Source organism: Chlorocebus sabaeus, chromosome X, assembly GCF_047675955.1.
Source record: "Chlorocebus sabaeus isolate Y175 chromosome X, mChlSab1.0.hap1, whole genome shotgun sequence".
In the NCBI taxonomy this organism is placed as follows: Eukaryota; Metazoa; Chordata; class Mammalia; order Primates; family Cercopithecidae; genus Chlorocebus; species Chlorocebus sabaeus.
The window spans coordinates 68,525,708-68,544,965 of NC_132933.1; the positions used below are offsets into that span (position 1 = coordinate 68,525,708).

At 34.0% G+C, this 19,258-nt stretch overlaps 1 protein-coding gene across 6 annotated transcripts in view; it reads left to right on the forward strand.

The window, feature by feature from the left end:
* The window catches only part of HDX (highly divergent homeobox), a 180,488-nt gene that overhangs the window by 139,508 nt on the left and 21,722 nt on the right, over window positions 1–19,258 (forward strand). For all 6 annotated transcript variants that reach the window (XR_012091938.1, XM_007992175.3, XM_007992176.3 and 3 more), the window contains one exon: window positions 13,823–14,030. Coding sequence is in view for 5 of the 6 variants with exons in the window: in XM_007992175.3 (XP_007990366.1) it covers window positions 13,823–14,030 (208 nt within the window). In the remaining variant the exon portion in view is untranslated. The remainder of the gene's footprint in view (window positions 1–13,822; window positions 14,031–19,258) is intronic.

Consider the following 19,258-nt stretch of genomic DNA (forward strand, 5'->3'; position numbering starts at 1 on the left):
TTAGAGTCCAGATGGAAAATTAAATTCAATACTGTGTTTGTTGAGCATGCTGCTATGTGTTAAAGTATACTAACAAGGAGAGAGAAGTGCATTAGACATTATTTCTATTTTAAGGAGCTCAGAGTCTAGCAAGAGGGATGACACAAGAAAAAAAAATGGCCGAAGAGGAATTGGAGTAGGATCATAGTATGAGGAGCCTAAGCAACAGCCAAAAATAGGGAAATGAAGAGCATGTGTTCTTGTTGTCATTGTCATTTTTATTTTTTAATCAAATTTATATATGTATATAGCTTAGGAAGTCAAGTTCTGTAGAATTTGCTACAAAACCAACATTCCTCACTCCTTCCTTCCTACCATTTTGCAATAGCCTAAGTCGAAGCACTTTCCACTTTTAGATATTTCCTTCAGTATTTACTTTCATCTATGAATGATGTGTTGTATTAATTAGAATTAGGTTTAGCTGTAAGTATTCAAAAGACCTAAAAGTAACAATGGCTTAGATGAGATGTTTCAATTCCATATATAAGTCCATGAGTATGCAATTTACAGCTAGCATGGTAGTTTGTCTCTACAATGTCCACAGAAACCCTGATGCCTTCCACTTTCCATTCTACTGTCCCTATGATGTGGCTCTTTTTATCAAGGTACAAAATGATAGCATACATACTCGAGGCAGCATGACAGAGAGGGAGAAGAATAAAGGGCAAAGGGTGTTTACCAGCTGTCTTTTAACAAGGATTTCTGGAAACTGCCATGAGATCCTTTCACTTGTGTCCCATTGGCTAAAGATTAGTCACATGGTCATATGAAACTACAAGAGAAGCTGCAATGTGATTTTACTGTGAGCAATCATGTGTCCAGCTAAACCTTCTATTCTTCTGGGAGGTGAGGACAAATATGGGGAATAGACAGCAGTCTCTCTCATATGTTTACATTGCAACTTCCCGATTTGTTCAATGTTAGGCATTGTCTATTGATTTTTCACTGTGAAATGCAAAGCTTTTAAAAAATCTCTTTCAAGATTTCCTCATTGATTCTTTCACTTACATGCATAATTCCTCTCTCCTTATCCTCCTATAACTTTAGTCAGCTGGGTATTCATTATTATGAGTATGTAAATGCTTTACACATTTGAATTATGTAGTGAAACATCATTTTTTCCTTTTCTGTATAACTTGGCATTGTTTTGTTTCCCTGTAGTTCATAATTTACTTAATTTATATTTTTGATATTCGTATGTTTGCTTGAGTTATTTTCTAGGTACTTACTACTAATTTATCTTTAAACCCTTTCCCAGTTGCATAAGTCTCCACTCAACACATTCATAAACATTTGGTAGTATAATAATTCCTTCATCTTAAAGAAATATCTCCTGGAATTTTCTGATCTGCTCCAGCTGAATTGGTTATTTTATGCACCTGGACTATAACTGTTACTCTAAGATTTCCACTTCCAATCTGTTTTTCCTCTTGCTCTCCTTTCAGTAAGATATCCCTTAATTTATTCTCAACTTTTCTACTGAGTTTTTCACTTTTTAAAAAAATTGCCATGCCACTGGTACTAATAAGTACCTTGTGCCGTGGCAACAATGTTCAGGTTCTATGGATAGCCATAGAGTCTCCTTGAGACACCCATACTACAAGAGAGGAGACAGGGACAGAATCTCTTTAAAAACATACACTCCTAAAATAAAGATAAGATATCCACAGGATTCCTGGCTAGGGTTATCTCTGATATCAAGGGATTTTAGGCACACTGACTGTAAAAATGGCCAAAACTATTAACATCAGCTCCCCTTTAGGCATTACTATATGCTGAGTTTCTTATTCCTACACAAAGATCTTAATATGCAAAAAAGGAAGAAGAATTTTACCATTTTCTTCTTGCTTAATATTTGTTTAAACTCACATTAGATGAAAGAATAAGGAGCTGTTCACTATCCTTTTATTTCTCATGATTTTCACATACTAGAATGCTCATGGCAGAAAGAAAATTTGGAGGTGATACGTTGTAAGAGGACCTCTTCTGTAACATGTGATAAATTATTCCAAAGGAGAATATGTTTGCAACATATGTTCTTGAGATTTCAGGAAAAACTATTTATAAGTTTTTAAGTCTAATATACCTTCTAATTACTAATCACCAAAATGAACTTCACCTTAGGATGTCTAGTTAACCATTACTTACAGTATGATTTGAAAGTTTCAGATTTTTTTTTTGTCTTATACTTCTAAGAAGTATAGGAAGCAAAGTTGGTATATTTTTTCTTTGACCTTAACAATGATTGTTAATTATGTGCATGTTTTTCTTCATCTTGAAATGTCATTTCCAGGTTAGTGCCTATTTACTGACTTACTCATTTAGCAAAGGTAAACTGAACACCTATTATGTGCCAGAACTTTTCTAAGTGCCATGAGAAAAATGCATCTCTCTCGAGGAAATTGAAATTTACTGTGATCAATTATTCCTAAATGAGAATAATACATTGGAGAAATATTTTGAGGCATTACACGTGGACTCTAAGTTGGAAGCACTGCTAAGTCCTCGAGGACAGTTAGTTCCCCCTCCTCCGCCTTGCTATGATTCAGTTTAATGCCTGTCCTTTCCATCTGCATTAGGGTTATAGTGGACAAACATTAAAGTGTACCTTTGCATGGTAAAATATTGATAGAAACAACATATTTTAATGTTTGAGATACATTTTGCAGGACTTAAATACAGTTCATAGAAAACAACTTTTTGTTTTTATATTTTAGATTATATTTATTTTCAAAGGAACATGGCTAGATTTGAAGTGCCTTTAAATGGAACAGTGTTTATACAGTATATGGCAAACACCCTATTATCTATTACATACATTGATTTAGAGCTGGGAGGCACCTTGGGGTTGAGTTCAATGCCTATCTATCTATCTATCTATCTATCTATCTATCTATCCATCTATCTGTAAAATGGAGCCAGATTAGCTTTCCCATAGTAGGTAGAGGCCAAGTCTCTTATTCCCAATCTAACATTATTTCCAGTTCTACCTTACTAGTGTATGCCTTACCGTAAGAAATAACTTGGATACTTCTTAAAAATATAGATCACCCTATTCTAGACCTACTGAATCAGAATTTGCAAGAAAGGCCCAGAGAATCTATATGTTTCCCTTCCGCAAATTATTCTTAAGATATGGTAAATTTGGAAAAACCTTTACAACACTATGTCATTGCAGCTAAATATTCTAGCATGTACTTTTTATCCATAACACTTGGTCAAATTTTATAATTTATGTTTGTTTTCTACTTGTTTATCACCTGTACATATACATTTCTGTTGTGTATCATCTATATTTATACATTTAAGTTCCCTGAGGAAAAGACTATATCTATTATATTTACCACTGCATCCCAAGCACCAGAAACAGTGTTTGGTACGTAGTAAATTTTCAGTAATATATGTGGAATGAATGAATGAATATCTAACAGAAAAGTGTACCCTCTATGTATAGCATACATGAACTAACAAATGTATAATACCATACATTTAAAATAAAAGTTTAGAATATAGCTTCATATTGTTTAATAGAAATATACTTAGAAATGTACAGGGCTTTAGAGTACTCATTTTTAATAGCTATTATGTTTGTGTTGTTAATACATAGCAGTTCTGGTTGAAAAGATACTACTATTATTTTTAGATTTGTGACCATTCTGGTGGGAAATTTATTATTCAGGAAAGTAAAGAATTTGGAAATCATTTTCCTGATTTTGCACATAAATAATCTGAGGCCTAGAGTGATAAAATAACTTGTCCATTGTTCATATAAAATGGTTGAAAAACCTAAATATTTTAAAGTAGGGGTGTTTAATCCGAAACAGTGAAAAAATACCCTTCACATAATTGATAGCCGGAATGTAGAAGGGAGAGTTCAGGGTGAAGAAGATCTGAAGCAAAGAACTGGAAACAATACCTCAATGAAATAAAACAATTGATATTATTCAGTTTAAGGAAGACCATTATGAAAACACTTACAAAACCAACTGGGAAACTTGCAGAGTGGTATGGTTCATATACCTGATATTTTTATGCAAAAAGAGGATGGATACTTTAGGCGCTCAACAGATTGTATGATACCCACTCACACTGGTAAAAGTGATCTTCTTAACGGTCTATACACTCAACTTCTAATTTCTGCCAGTAACAATCTCAGGGACACACCTAGAAATAATGTTTTGCTAGTTATCTGGGAAATATTTAGCTCAGTTAAACTGGCACATAAAATTAACTATCACAACCTGCTATAGTAAAATATTTTAGATTGGCTGTCTTATAAACAGCACAAATTTATTCTTAATTGTTCTGGAATCTGAGGAATCAAGGACCAAGGTGCTGGAAGGTCCAAAGTATGGACAGCCCACTTTCTAGACAGCTATCTTTTTGCTGTAACCTCACATGGCAGAAGGGGCAAGGAATCTCTCTGGGGTCTCCTTTATAAAAGCACTAATCCTATTTATGAGAGATCCATTCTCATTATCTATTTACCTCCAAAAGGCCCCACCTCTTAACACTATTACCTTGAGGGTTGGGATTTTAACATGTTAATTTGGAGTAGGGGAGACAAATATTCAGACCATAGCAGACTCTAAGATTAATTCAATTATCTATGATTCTGTAAAAATGTAATAAACCCATTAGCATTGTATTTATACATTGAATCATTTTTCCAGTGCCTTCTACTTTTGAGGAATATCCAAAGAGGAAATAGTTTAGCTTTGGTTTGCAATAAAATCTCATATACTTCCAATATTCACATAACATATTATTTTACCTTTATCTTTACACATTTTGTAATCACTCCTTTCTCTCAAAAAGGGTGCAAAAGAAGTTGAAGATAAATAGAAACTTGGTTTCTGCCTTTTTTTTCTTCACTCTTCTCCAGCTTTTATGACCCAAATGAAGCAGAAATCATCCTACGGAGACTGGTGTTTTCCTCCTTCTACTCATACCATCATTTTCACAAACACTAGTGGCTAAGATTATTGTAAAAGAAAAGCTTCTGCATTTACAATTTGTTAAGTGTTCATAGGTAGAAAATAGAGAGATTACATGACAATTTTAAGAAACTTTAGTAAGCAATTGCCATTCTTTATCTTTTCTGAATTATAGCAATCAATTTTCAACGTTATGATGTAATGACAACTTGGGTGCTAGAGTCAATAATAATTTAATTGTACATTATAAATTCACTAAAAGACCATAATTGGACAGTTTGTAACACAAAAGATAAATGCTTGAAGGGATGGATACTCAGTGTTCCATGATGTGATTATTATGCTTTGCATGCCTGTACCAAAATGTTTCATGCACCTCGTAAATATATATACCTAACATATACCCACAAAAATTAAAAATAAAAAAGTGTTAAAAAGAAAAAATAAATGGAATTCTCCTTTTTAAACTAGTATTTCTCCTATGAAAGAGGTTATCAAAGCTAAGAAAATTAATATCCGTACATATTTTTATTTCATACTAGGCAATTTTCTCTTTTGTGTGTACTTTATTCATGTGTTTCAAACTTCACATTTAGTGTCAATCCTAAATACATACAAGGAACTACATTTTATAAACTTGAAGGGAAAATTCCCCCCATCAAATATAAAAAAGAATTCATCTTTTTGAACTAACTAAATAGTTCTTCTGTTTTGCCTTGCATATTTTTTGAAATCTTACCAAGTATAAAGTTAACTTCATTCATGTTTTTTATTGACACAAAGAGTAGCTAAGGTGGCTTTGTATTTACGTTGCCCTATTGTGTAGAAGAAATTCTAGTTGATATAAAGGGCATCATAATCAAATTTAGAGCTGAAACTCTGAACTGTTATTTAGTGGTTTTCTACGCTGGTTTAGGTTTTAAGAATCCTTTTTGACATGACAAAACTAGAAAGGTTACAAGTTCTAGTCGTAAAATGGTCTTTCTGAAAATTGCATAAGAAACATGGGAATAAAATTGGTTTCAGACTGTTGCTTCTGAGAAAATGGAGTAGACATAATTTTCCCTGTTCTTCTCATTAAGTAGAACTAAAATCCCTGGACATTATATAAATAGGAAACATAAGAAGAATCTGAAGGGTGGAAAGAAGTCACATCTGCTAGGGACCATGGGACCCCATGAATGATACTCACACAATGGTGAGTTTCCTGGGTTTTCTTTTGCTTCATATGCCCCAGAATAGATACTGGAAAAGCCAACAATCTAGAAACACCAGTAGGTGCAAACAAATGGAAAAAAGGAAAGAAAAAGAGAAGCCTGGCCTCTCTCAGCAAAGAACCAGGAAAAGGGCAGTCTAACATGACAGAAAATGTTTAGATAATGACCTCTTTACTTCAGCCAAATACCACGGGGAAAAACTGCAGCCACACCCAGCCCTACAAGAAAAGGCCAAGTGGAGGACCAAGACTTCTGTCTCACCACGTTGTGGAACAGCTAGATGCCCCCACTCCAGCAAAACAAAACAAAACAAACAAACAAACAAAAAACACTCACTGATGGAATGGTGTCAGGTAAGAAAGAGTGGAGAGCTGGATTAAAAATCCGTTCTCCACCATTCCCTTGCAATGTCACTAGAAGACTTTTATTCCCTCCTGCACTTAGAGGTGATGATGAGCCCTTCCTCCTCCTCATTGGCGTGGTATCAGAAGATGCCTGTTGGAGCTCCTGGACTCCCAACTCCACCCAGGAGTAAAACGAGTCTCCTTCCCCAGTGGATATCAATGGAAATCCAATGGACAACCTGGAATTTTACCCTCTTGTGACTGTCATAAGTTAGGTAGATAGATAGATACATAGATAGATAGATAGATAGATAGCCTGGATCAATCACTAAAAAGTCATACAATGGGATACAGAAAAGTTCTATACATAAATATAAATGGAATTCTAAATATTTAAAAATACATCACAGGAATGCAGGGGAAAAATACAACTAAAGACATTAAAAGAAATGAAGGCAGAAAATGAAATGACATATTTAAGCTTTAACATAGAAATAATTGCATTAAATTTAAATGATCTAAATTCACAAACTAAAAAATAGAGACTTGCAAATTGGATTTTTAAAAATGACCTAACTTGATGTTGTCTACAATAAGTTAAAATATCATGATGTGTGTAGTTTGAAAATAAAAGACTATAAAACATACAGAATGCAAATATGAATCAAAATAAAGCAGGAGTTTATACAATAATATAAGGTAAAGTAGGCCGGGCGCGGTGGCTCAAGCCTGTAATCCCAGCACTTTGGGAGGCCGAGACGGGCGGATCACGAGGTCAGGAGATCGAGACCATCCTGGCGAACACGGTGAAACCCTGTCTCTACTAAAAAGTACAAAAAAACTACCCGGGCGAGGTGGCGGACGCCTGTAATCCCAGCTACTCGGGAGGCTGAGGCAGGAGAATGGCGTAAACTCGGGAGGCGGAGCTTGCAGTGAGCTGAGATCCGGCCACTGCACTCCCGCCTGGGCGACAGAGCGAGACTCCGTCTCAAAAAAAAAAAAAAAAAAAAAAAGAGATAAAGTAGACTTCAGAGCAAAGGAAATTACAGGGGACAAAGTGGGACACTATATAATAATAACAAGGTAAATTATATCAAGGAGACATTGCAATTCTGAATGTGTATACATCAGGTATCACAGAACTACAAAACATGAGAAGCAACAACTAAAAATTCTGAAAAGAAAAATAAGAAAATCCAAAATTATATTTGGAGATTTCATCACCCTTCTCTCAACAACTCCTATAGTTATTACATAAAAGACTATTAGTAATATAGAAGAACCCCAAAACACCCTCAATCAATAAGGTCTAATTGACTAATAGAAAGCACAACCCAACAAAAATAAAATACACACTTTTCAAGTGCTCATGGAACACACGAAAAGACAGAGTAAATCCTGGACCATAAGACAAACCTCAATAAATTCTAAAAATATAAATCATACAGAATATGTTCCTGACCACTATTGCATCAAAGCAGAAACCAATAACAGAAAGATGCCAGAAAAATCTCCACACACTTAGAGGTTATGCAAGACACTTCTAATAATCCATGGGTCAAAGAGGGAGTCTTTTTCAGTTTTTACAGATTTCAGGGTATAAGTGCAGCTTCATTACACACATATGTTGTGTGGTAGTGAAGTCTGGGCTTTGAGTGTACCTGTCACTCGAATAGTGAACATTGTACCCAACAGGTGATTTTTCAACCCTCACCCCTCTTCCACCCTCCTACCTTTTAGAGTTTTCATTGTCTATTATTCCACTCTCTATTGCCATGGGTGCCCACTGTTTAACACCCACTTACAAGTGATATCATGTGGTATTTGACTTTCTGTTTGAGTTATTTCACTTAGAATAATGGCCTGTAGTTCCATTTATGTTACTACAAAAGACATGATTTTATTATTTTTTATGGCTGAGTAGTATTCTATGGTGTGTGTGTACACACACACATGCACACATATGGTTAGGGTTAGGATTAGGGTCAGGGGTTAAGGATGTTAGGGGTTAGGGCTGTTATATATATATGTCTATATATACACACACATATAAACATATAGATGTACATATATACACACACATATATACATCTATTTGATAAAAGTTATGTTAATTTTGTAAATTATGTTTTTACATCTATATGTTTATATATGTGTGCATATATGTGTATGTAAACATATAAATGTATATATGTGTGTATATATAAACATATAGATGTACATATATACACACATACATAATCTATGTTTTTATATGTGTGTGTGTATATATATATATATGGAACAACCCTAACCCTAACTCCTAACCTCCTTAACCCCTAACCCTAACCATATGTGCGCACGTGTGCACACACACACACACACACATATATGTATATAAAACATTTTTAAAGAAGTCATAGGGAATAAAATGAAATTAGACTTCTAGTTTCTGGTCTGGCATGTGAGGAGCCTAGAAGTTGTCATTCATCTTAACAAATAAAATGTTGAACAAACTGAAAATCAACAATTCTTCTTAGATATAACAGATAAGTGAAGTTACTGGGCAAACCACTGACCCCAAAATTGGTGAGACAAATAGGCAGATACAGAGAATCACAACTTACTGGAGCAGAATTCCATGAGCAGAAACCTCCATGGGAACCAGTACCAAGGCAGGAAAACCTAAATTGTAACTGATGAATTGCTAGAGGCTCAGTGTAGACAAGTCGGAAAGTTCGAAACTCCAGCATGAGCAATCATGGAGGGGGTGATACTTTTTTGAGTTTTACTCCAAGAGGCTGTATCAGATTCTCACTGTGAATATTGGAGAAAAACTCCCTCATACTATTGACAGGAAGAGTGGAAAAGTAACCATTTTTAAGAAACATTAGAACATTCTGTTAAGAAAGCCTGCTCTTAAGAACAACTATTTTACCAGAGCCTAGCCTATTGGGATTTTATCATGACCTACCTATCCTAGGGCAAAAATAAACAACAATTATAACCAAATACAGTCCTCTTTAGCCATTCTGTCCCACCTAAGGTAGAGGAAAAACTGATAAACACTTGTAAAGTTCACAGGCCGTGGCAAAGGTTCACTAAAAGACTGAGATCTCATCATAGGACTATAGGATGCTTTACCTTCCTCCTAACCTTAACACTACATCACCAAATGCCTAGTTCTTTCAGTTCTTTTAACCCAGTACATCATGTTTAACTTTTAATAAAAAATGACAAGGCATACCAAAAGGCAAAAAATAAACAAAAGCAAAACAACAAAAGAATTTGAAGAGACAGAGCAAGCATCAGAACTACATTCATACATGACAGGGATGTTAGAATTGTCAGACCAGGAATTGGAAAGAACTATGATTAACATGCTAAGGGCACTAATGGAAAAAGTAGACAACATGCAAGAACAGAATGGTAATGTAAACAGAGGCATGAACATTCTAAGAAAGGATCAAAAACGAATGCTAGAGACCAAAAACAGTAACTGAAGTGAAGAATGCTTTTGATGGTCTCATTAGCAGACTGGACATGACTGTGGAAAGAATTCCTGAACTTAATGATATATCAATAGAAACTTCCAAAACTGGAGAGCATAAAACAAAAATACTGATTAAAAATGGAACATAATATACAAAAACTGTGGGATAAATATAACGGATGCAACATATGTCCAATGGGAATACCACCAGAAAGAGAAAAAAAAAGGAAAATAGAACAGAAGAAATATTCAAAACCATAATAACTGAGAATTTTCCTTAAATTAATGTAACATATCAAACCACAGATCCACAATGCTTGGAGTATGCCAAGCAGGATAAATGCAAAACAAACAATAAAAAACTACACCTAGGCATATCATACTCAACTGCAAAAATCAATGATAAAGAAAAAGAATTCAAAGAAGCCAGAGGGAAAAACAAATACCTTAATTACAGAGGAGCAACAGTAAGAATTAAATCTGACTTTTCCTCAGAAACCATGCAAGCAAGAAGGCAGTAGAATGAAATATTTAAAGTGTTGAGAGGAAAAAACAAACAATACCAACCCACAATTCTGTACTCAGTGAAATTATCATTCAAATGTGAAGGACAAATAGACTTTTTCAGACAAAAATTGAAGGGATATGTTGCCAGTAGAACTGCCTTGCAGGAAATGTTGAAAAGTCCTTCAGATACAAGGGAAATCATATAGGTCAGAAATGCAGAGCTACATAAAGAAAGGAAGAGTATTATAGAAAGAATATTGAAGGTAAAAGTACATTGAACAGTACAAAAGGAATAACATGCCAAATTTGTGGGATGCAGGTAAAGTAGTGTTGACAGCAAAATGTATCATAATGAGTACATTAGAAAACAGGAAACTCTCAAATAAATAATCTAAACTCCCACCTTAAGAAACTAGACAAAAGCTGGACATGGTGGCTGGTGAGCACTTGCAGTTCTAGCTACTCAGGAGGCTGAGGTGGGAGAATTGCTTGAGTCCAGGAGTTCAAGGCTACAGTGAACTATGATCACATTACTGTGACAGAGTGAGATCCTATCTCTAAAAAAAGAAGATAGTGAAAAAAATAGAAACTAGAAAAAAACGACAAAATAAACACAAAGCAAGCAGAAGGAAGGAAATAACTAAGGTATGAACAAAAATCAATGAAACAGAAAAAAAAAGAAAACATTTACTTTAGCTTCCACAAAATTAAACACTTAGGTATAAATTTAATGAAATAGGCACGAGGTCTGCATGAAGAAAACTACAAAACTCTGGTAAAAGAAATCAAAGATCTAAATAAATGGAGAGATATTCCATGGACATGGATAGAACAACTCAATTATATCAAGATTTCAGTTCTTTTCCAACTTGATCTATAGATTCAATGCAATCCCAATCAAAACCCCAGAAGTTACTTTTCTTCTGTGGATTGTGCTTTTTATTACCATTTCTAAGAATTCTTCACTAATCCTGAAGCCCCAAAGATTCTCCTCTATGCCCTCTTGTAAAAGTTTTAAAGTTTTATTTTTTATATTTAAATCTATGAAGCATTTTGAGTTCATTTTTGTATAAGGTGTGAGATTTAGGACAGGGTCTGTTTTTGTTTTCCTATGAATATCCAGTCCTCCAGCATTGTTTCTTGAAAAAAATACCCTTCCCCTATTAAATTCTTTTTGTACCTTTGTCAAAAGTCAACTAAGCTGGTCATACTAGTGTAAGACTATTTCTGGGTTCTCTATTCTGTTTCAGTGATCTGTGGCTAGCCCTCTGCTAATAGCACACACTGTTGATTGCTGTAAGTATATAATGTCTTGAAATTAGGTAGATATATTCTTTCCACTTTATTCTTTTTTATTCAATACTGTTTTAGCCATACTCACTCATTTTATTTTCATATGAATTTTAGAATTATCTCATATGTATCTACAAAAATTTGCTGGAATTTGATAAAAATTATGTTAAACTATGTATAATGTAATGTGATCATAGTTCACTGCAGCCTTGAACTCCTGGGTTCAAGCAATCCTCCCACCTCAGCTTCCCGAATATATGCAACTACAGGTGCTCACCAGTCACCAGGCCCATGTTAAACTGTGTTTAACAATTAGATGTTTGCCAAGTTTACCAATCTTTTCAGTGAACCCATTGTTTATTATTTTAAATTAATATCCTTTATTTTTTTGAGCAGCGTTAAGTTTGTGCTGCAAAAGACTAAACAGGACAGAAATTCAAGCTACAGACTGGGAGCAAATATTTGCAAACCACATATATGACATATAACTCATATTTAGAATATATAAAGAACTTCTCAAAACTCAACACTGAAAACAAACAAGCACTTCAATTAGAAAATTAAGAGACATTTCACTGAAAAGGATGGCAAATATATGGATGACAAATAAGCACATGGAAATATGAGCTGTTGCTACATACACCTATGAGAACAGCTAAAAGTTTTTAGAAAATACTGACAATACTAAATGATAGCAAGAATGCTAAGAAACTGGATCTCTCATATATTGCTGATAAGAATGTAAAATGGAACAATTTCTCTGGAAAACAATTTGACAGTTTCTTATAAAACTTAACATATAGCCATATGATCCATAATTTGCATCCTTGTGCCTATATCCTAGAAAAATAAAAACCATGACTACATAAAACCTGCAAGTTACTGTTCACAACGGCTTTATATATAATAAGCAAAAAATTTGAAGCAATGCAAGCATCCTTCAACAGGTAAATGGTTAAACAAACATGGGTAAACATATATCATGGAATACTGCTTAGCAATAAAAATGAATGGGCTCGATACACACAACTTGAATGAATCTCCAGGGAATTATACTGATTTGAAAAAGTTGATTTCAAAAGGTCACATGCTGCATGATTCCATTTATATAATATTCTTGAAAAACCACAGTTATGGAGACAGAAAACAGATTAAGGATAGTGGGAAGGAGAGGAAGAGGAATGGTGTGATAAAGGGACATAGAGCTATACACACATATTGTACAGTATCAATTTCCTTTTTATGATATTTTGCTATAGTTATGTAAGATGGAAGTTGGAGAAGATGGAGTGAAGAATAAACAAGACTTATCTTTGAAACTTCCCATGACTCTAAAATTATTTCATTTCAAAATGTCTTCAAAATTGGTTGTAAATTTAGTAAAATGAAATTTCAGAGTGCTTGAAATGCCAAGGTAATAATATGGAGCCAAACAAAATTAACAGAGGGCACATTTTTGCATAGGAAGAACAAGATTAGAAATAGGATGTGAATTAGAGTTATAGCTGTTTGAAAGAGAACCAGTTTATTTTTCTTTTGAAAGATTTGGTGAATCGTTTTCTTGAGAAAAAAAACAAAAACAGAAAAAAGTCATCCTCAATAGACTACATGTTGCTTAAAAGTATGAATATTTATATAAATACCTTCTTTCTGCTAATACATATTTTAAAGTAAAAGTCATAACTATTAACATTTTGAGGTGATTGACATGCTGACCATCATGAGTCGATCATTATAAAATCTGTACATGTATTGAAACCTCACACTGTCACACTGTACCCCATAACCATGTACAATTATTATGTGTCAATTATAAATAAAATAAATAAGTTTCAAAAATATAAAACATAATTATTTTTATTTTAGCATATTGACATAAACGTTTTTATCTTTCTATGTACCCATTTATTCCTTTAAATCCTATTTTATGCAGCATTCATTCATTATTTTACTGGCCAGAACTGCTACGTTCTCTATGTTTACAAAAATTCCTCCTATATTTCTCTTATAAAGACCTGGATTGGGAATCGAAGAAGGAAATATCGTTTAATGGGGATTGAAGTTCCACCTCCAAGAGGAGGCCCTGCTGATTTCTCTGAGCAGCCTGAGTCTGGTTCTTTATCTGCACTCACACCAGGAGAGGAAACTGGGCCTGAAGTAGGAGAGGATAATGACAGAAATGATGAAGTATCCATCTGTTTGTCTGAAGGAAGCTCTCAAGGTACTTTATATGCTGAATCTTCTAATAATAGCCTTTGTAAATTTGATGCATTTTTTACTTGCTTTTCAGCTTACTGCACTTCAAGTCTAGAGTCTTCAAAACATTTGGCCAAGTATTTGAAAAGAATAGATTTATTTTTAATACCTCCACCTAAACAATCTCCCACATCGTCATCATAAGGAACATTCATCTACAACAATAATAATCTCTTACATTTATAAATGTTATTACAATTCATACATTACAATTAAGTAAATGATTTTTATTTTATTGGAATTCTAGTCAGTTTAGGTCAGAGCATTATAAACACACTATAATGAAAGAGTATGGCATAATATAACAAATACCAGGCTAGTAGTCAGGAAATCTGGATGCAACTCCTAGCTTTTCATGCGATTTTTCATGAGACTTTCATGCAAAGTATTTAATTGGGCTTTAGTTTCCTCATCTGCTAAAGATAATTAGTCTGGATTATCTTTATGATACCTCTCAATGTTTCTCTAAAACAGAATTCAAATAATATCATGTAATGGCACTATCTGTTCATGAGAAGTATGTTTCATTTGTCCTCAAGCATAGATATGATTCTCTTCTGACATACTTTTATTAACACTTTTATTGAGATTTAATTTACACATCATAAAATTCATCCATTGTAAGACCATGTGAGGTGACTAATGCCTCTAATCCCAGAACTTTGGAAGACCATTATGGAATGATTGCTTGAACTCAGGAGTTCGAAATCAGCCAGGGCAACATCTCTACAAAAAGTGGTTTTTGGTTTGTTCGTTTGTTTGTTTTTGTTGTTGTTGTTGTTTTAATTAGCTACAGTCCCAGCTACTCAGGAGTCTAAGGTGAGAGGATCACTTGAGCCCTGGAGTTTGAGGCTGCAGGGAGCTCAAGTGATTGTGCCACTGTACTCCAACCTGGATGACAGAGTGACACCCTGTCTCAAAATATAATCATGCATTTTAAATATAGAATTCAATGATTTTTAGTAAATTTTATGCAATTCTACAACCATCATCATCACTGAAATCTGAATTTATATCACTTTCATCACTCCAATAATTCCCTTTAGCCCATTTGCAGTCACTCCCTCTCCCCACTCTAAACTTTAGGAAGTCACTGATCTGCTTTATGATGATATAAATTTGTCTTTTCTGGGCATTTTCTATAAATTGAATCATACAATATATAGGATTTTGTATCTGTGATTGAGAAACAAAAAGGATCATGATGTTTCTCATTTTGCTTTTGGTTTCACTGAGCTCTGTTTAGAATACTTACAATATATTTTCCAGTTTATTTTTTGCCTTTTAATTTTGCTTATGATGTTTTCCGATGTCAGATTTTCTTTTGTAATTTTTAAGTTTTCAAATCTACCAATACTTTCCTTTATGGTTTCTGACTTTGGGTCATAATTACAGTCTTTCCTTGTACTACAATCATGTAAATATACCCCTACATTTGCCTCTAGTATCCTTATAGTTTAATTTGTACAATTTGATATTTATTTCACCTAGAATTAATTTTGCTTTAAGATGTGTGAATACATCCAATTTTATTTTTCCAAATGGTTAACTAATAGTCCCTACACCATCTGTTGAATAACTCATCTTTTACCAGTGAGTTGAAATGTAGCTTTTTATTAAATACACACACACACACTCACACACACACATATACACACACATGCAGGCATACACATATACACATGTGGGTCAAATTTGAGACTTCTTATTGTTACACTGATCTGATGGTTTACAACTCTGGCTTTATAAAATGTCTTAATATCCAGTAGGGCAATCATTCTTCTTTGCTTTGTAGTAGATTGATTATTGAATTGTTTAGTCATACAATTTGAACTGTTTAAGCATGCCTTTTCCAAATCTCCTTCCCCAAAATTCATTCGAGATTTTTCTTGGCATTGTATTAAACTTAGAGAATACTGTAGGAAGATGAATTCCACTTTGCATGTATTGAATTTTATATAGTGTTTGGACATCCATGTAGAGCTGTCCAAGCAGGCCTTTGGATAATATGAGTGTGAAACTCAGATGAGGGCTTAAGACATAAGAAGAAATATGGAAGTCACCCACATTGAGGCAAAAAATATCTAACCATGAAAATTGAAGATTTAGTTAAGTGAAAAAATGAAAAACAAGAAAGGACAATGAAAAAAGACTGTGTATTGATAAATGTCCAGATTTGGGCGTTGGAGGAGAAAAGGGAGCCACTGAAAGAACATCCAGAAACAGAAGAAGCAGGACAGTATGCTTTTCCTAAAACCAAGGAAAGAGTCAGGTGCAGTGGCATGCCTGTAGTCTCAGCTACTTGGAAAGCTGAGGCGAAAAAGATCCCTTGAGGTTGGGAGTTTGACGCTTCCGTGTGTTCTGATTGCACCTGTGAATAGCCACTATACTCCAGCCTGGGCAACATAGTGACTTCTGTCTCTAAAATTAAGAAAAATAAATAAATAAAGAGATTTCAGAAGGAAGAGGTGTCATTATTTCAGTAGTTAAGTGAAAAAATGAAAAAAGTCTCATGGTCTCATAGAAGTTAGGTTAAAAAAGGGATGAGAAAGCCATTGAATTTGGTGCTTTAGAAATTCTTTTAAAAAAGCAATTAACTGCATGGGAAGAGGAGAGGCAAACAGATTGCAGTAGGTTGAGTAATGAAAGGGAAAGCAAATCTACTAGTATTAAGAGGGCCATGTATTTAAAGATCAGGTATTTGAAAGGTTATCAATGTGAATATTCAAGTTTCTCTCTCTCTCTCACTCTCTCTCTCTCTCACTCTCTCTCTCTCTCTCTCTCTCTCTCTCTTCTCTTTCTCTCTCTCTCCTAACATTTGTTATTCATATTGAAGATGATAAAAGAGAATTGAGTGTACAGGAAAATAGTGAGGCAGATTTTAAAATTATCAAGAAAAAAAGAAACATTGCACCATTTCCAAGCCCTTTATTTCTAATATAATTGGTCCTGTAAACCATTTCTGTCATTTGTTAGTGTTTACTAAATTGCATGTGCCTGGAGATACTTGGATATTCCCAGTGACTCACGACTGGTGTTTTAGAGCCTGCGGAGTGGTGGCTAGTTGAAGGAGAGTGGGGAAGTAGAGATTTGTGTGTTTCTGTGCTTGAGTGGGTAAGCTGAGAGAAAATATTCAGAGAAAGTACAGAAGACCCTAAGTGAAATTTCATTTCCCAACTCCCACTTCTCCACCTAAAAGATAATTTTAAAAAATAAGTAGTTGAAGAAAAAAAGTGAAAGTTAATTTTAAAGACCACTTAATGGTCCACTCTGAATGGACCACTGCTCCTACACTGACATTCTTTGTCATGGTGTGTTCTTTAAATAGCTGGCATAGTAATCAAGACACAACGATAAAAAGAAGAAAGAGAATTTAATATATGAATCAAAAAACACTTGATCAGAAGTGTGACTGCCTAGAATTTTTTATCAGTGGTTTATTTTTCACAGCTGCATGGTAACCTTTTCATTCTCACAGAAATTGCAAGAGAAAAGCAAAAAATCTTTTTCGGATACTGGAAAGAGCCCTTTTTGGTACAGTTTCCTACTAGTTATGTCCTATTCTTTTCCTCATTTCGCTAGTGGGGAATACTAATCCGATTCATTTGACTAAGTGAATCATATCATCTGGCCTAAACTAATATCATGCCTTTAAAATATGCTAACCATTTTCCTTCCAGTTTATGAAAATGTATTTAAATATATTTCTACTTTGAAATTTCCATTAATTACATCTAAGAAATATAAAGAAAAAATAATTTTTAGATTATTATAAAATTAAGTGCCCATAGTACATCAAAAACCTAACAACTGAAATTCAGACTGCTTATAATAGGGCTATTGATTCAGTAGCATTAGAGTCTTCTGCATATCTAAGAAGGGAAAGATTTCTTTAAATTAGGGTTACGTATTATGTATTAAAAATCAATTGAAAATCACATTAAAATATTCTAGAAAAATCTGTATAAGCAAAAATTAAGATTTTTTTTTTTAATTGCAGTAAAAGGCAGCTTTAGTAAGAGTCAAAAAAAGTGCTGCTGGTCTTTTAGCAGTTTCAGTTCCATTCATTTGTTTCTGAGAGGGTAGATACTTCCTAATACGTATTAGAGCTTCTGACTTACCTCTGACTTCCGCCATCCACCTCCCACCTCCCCTTTCCCTGTGTAGTGGTGAAGAGAAAAGAAGTGTTGTTAGGAAAGATTAAAAACAAAAACAAAAACAAAAAGACCCTGCCTGAGCTCACCCCTCCCACAACTGCAAACTCTAGCAAAAGTAATAGCTAGATGACTGAGCTCCTTAATTTCTGTATCTACAGTTAATAGACTGTGAAAAATAAATTTGTGTTTGCACAATTTTAAAGATTTTTACTATCCCGAGAAACAAAATTTTTAAAGATGAGAACAATTAACATCTATGTCATTGAATTTTACGTCAAAGCCTCTTTTTTTTCCGGCTGCATCTATTCTATGGGTATGCACATGAAAGATAATTCTACATGCAGTTACTTAGTGTGAGTATATAGAGCTACCACATAGAGCGCCCTCTAGAGCTTTAACTGGTAATAATTCCACTTTATTATCCAATTAGCAAAGTTGCTTTTCTTGGGGAATTACCAGGCACATAGATAGTGTTTAGATTTCAAACATTCACAAATATTGAAGCTTCTGTAAGCGAAAGAAAACATTCTTTATTCAACTGTATCATTTCACATCCTTTTATTTTAGAAATCTTCAATATAGTTTTAATTTAAATCTTCCAAAATAACCAAACCATGTACAAAATATGTTACCAGTAAAGCAGAACTGTGTACAAAGTTATGAGCAAAGGAGAATAGGAATATAAGGCAAACCTGTAAAGAATGTTACGTTGTTGATGAGCAATATAAACTCTCTTCTGAGTCCACTAGTGCTAATACTGTCTGATGACACTTTTTCCCTTCCTTCATTACATTTTGTTGCTGATTACATAGGAATTGAAATGTCTGTGATTTGAAATGTCTAAATAATGAGTAGGTAAAGGCTCCTCTGTCTATGAACCATTCTTTTAAAAAAAATAAATTGACCTGTTTTTAAGATTTCACATATAAGTGAGATCATGCAATATTTTCTTTCTGTGTTCAGTTATTTCACTTAGCATAATGTCCTTCAGGTCTGTATTAGTTTGTTCTAGCACTGCTATAAGGAAATACCTGAG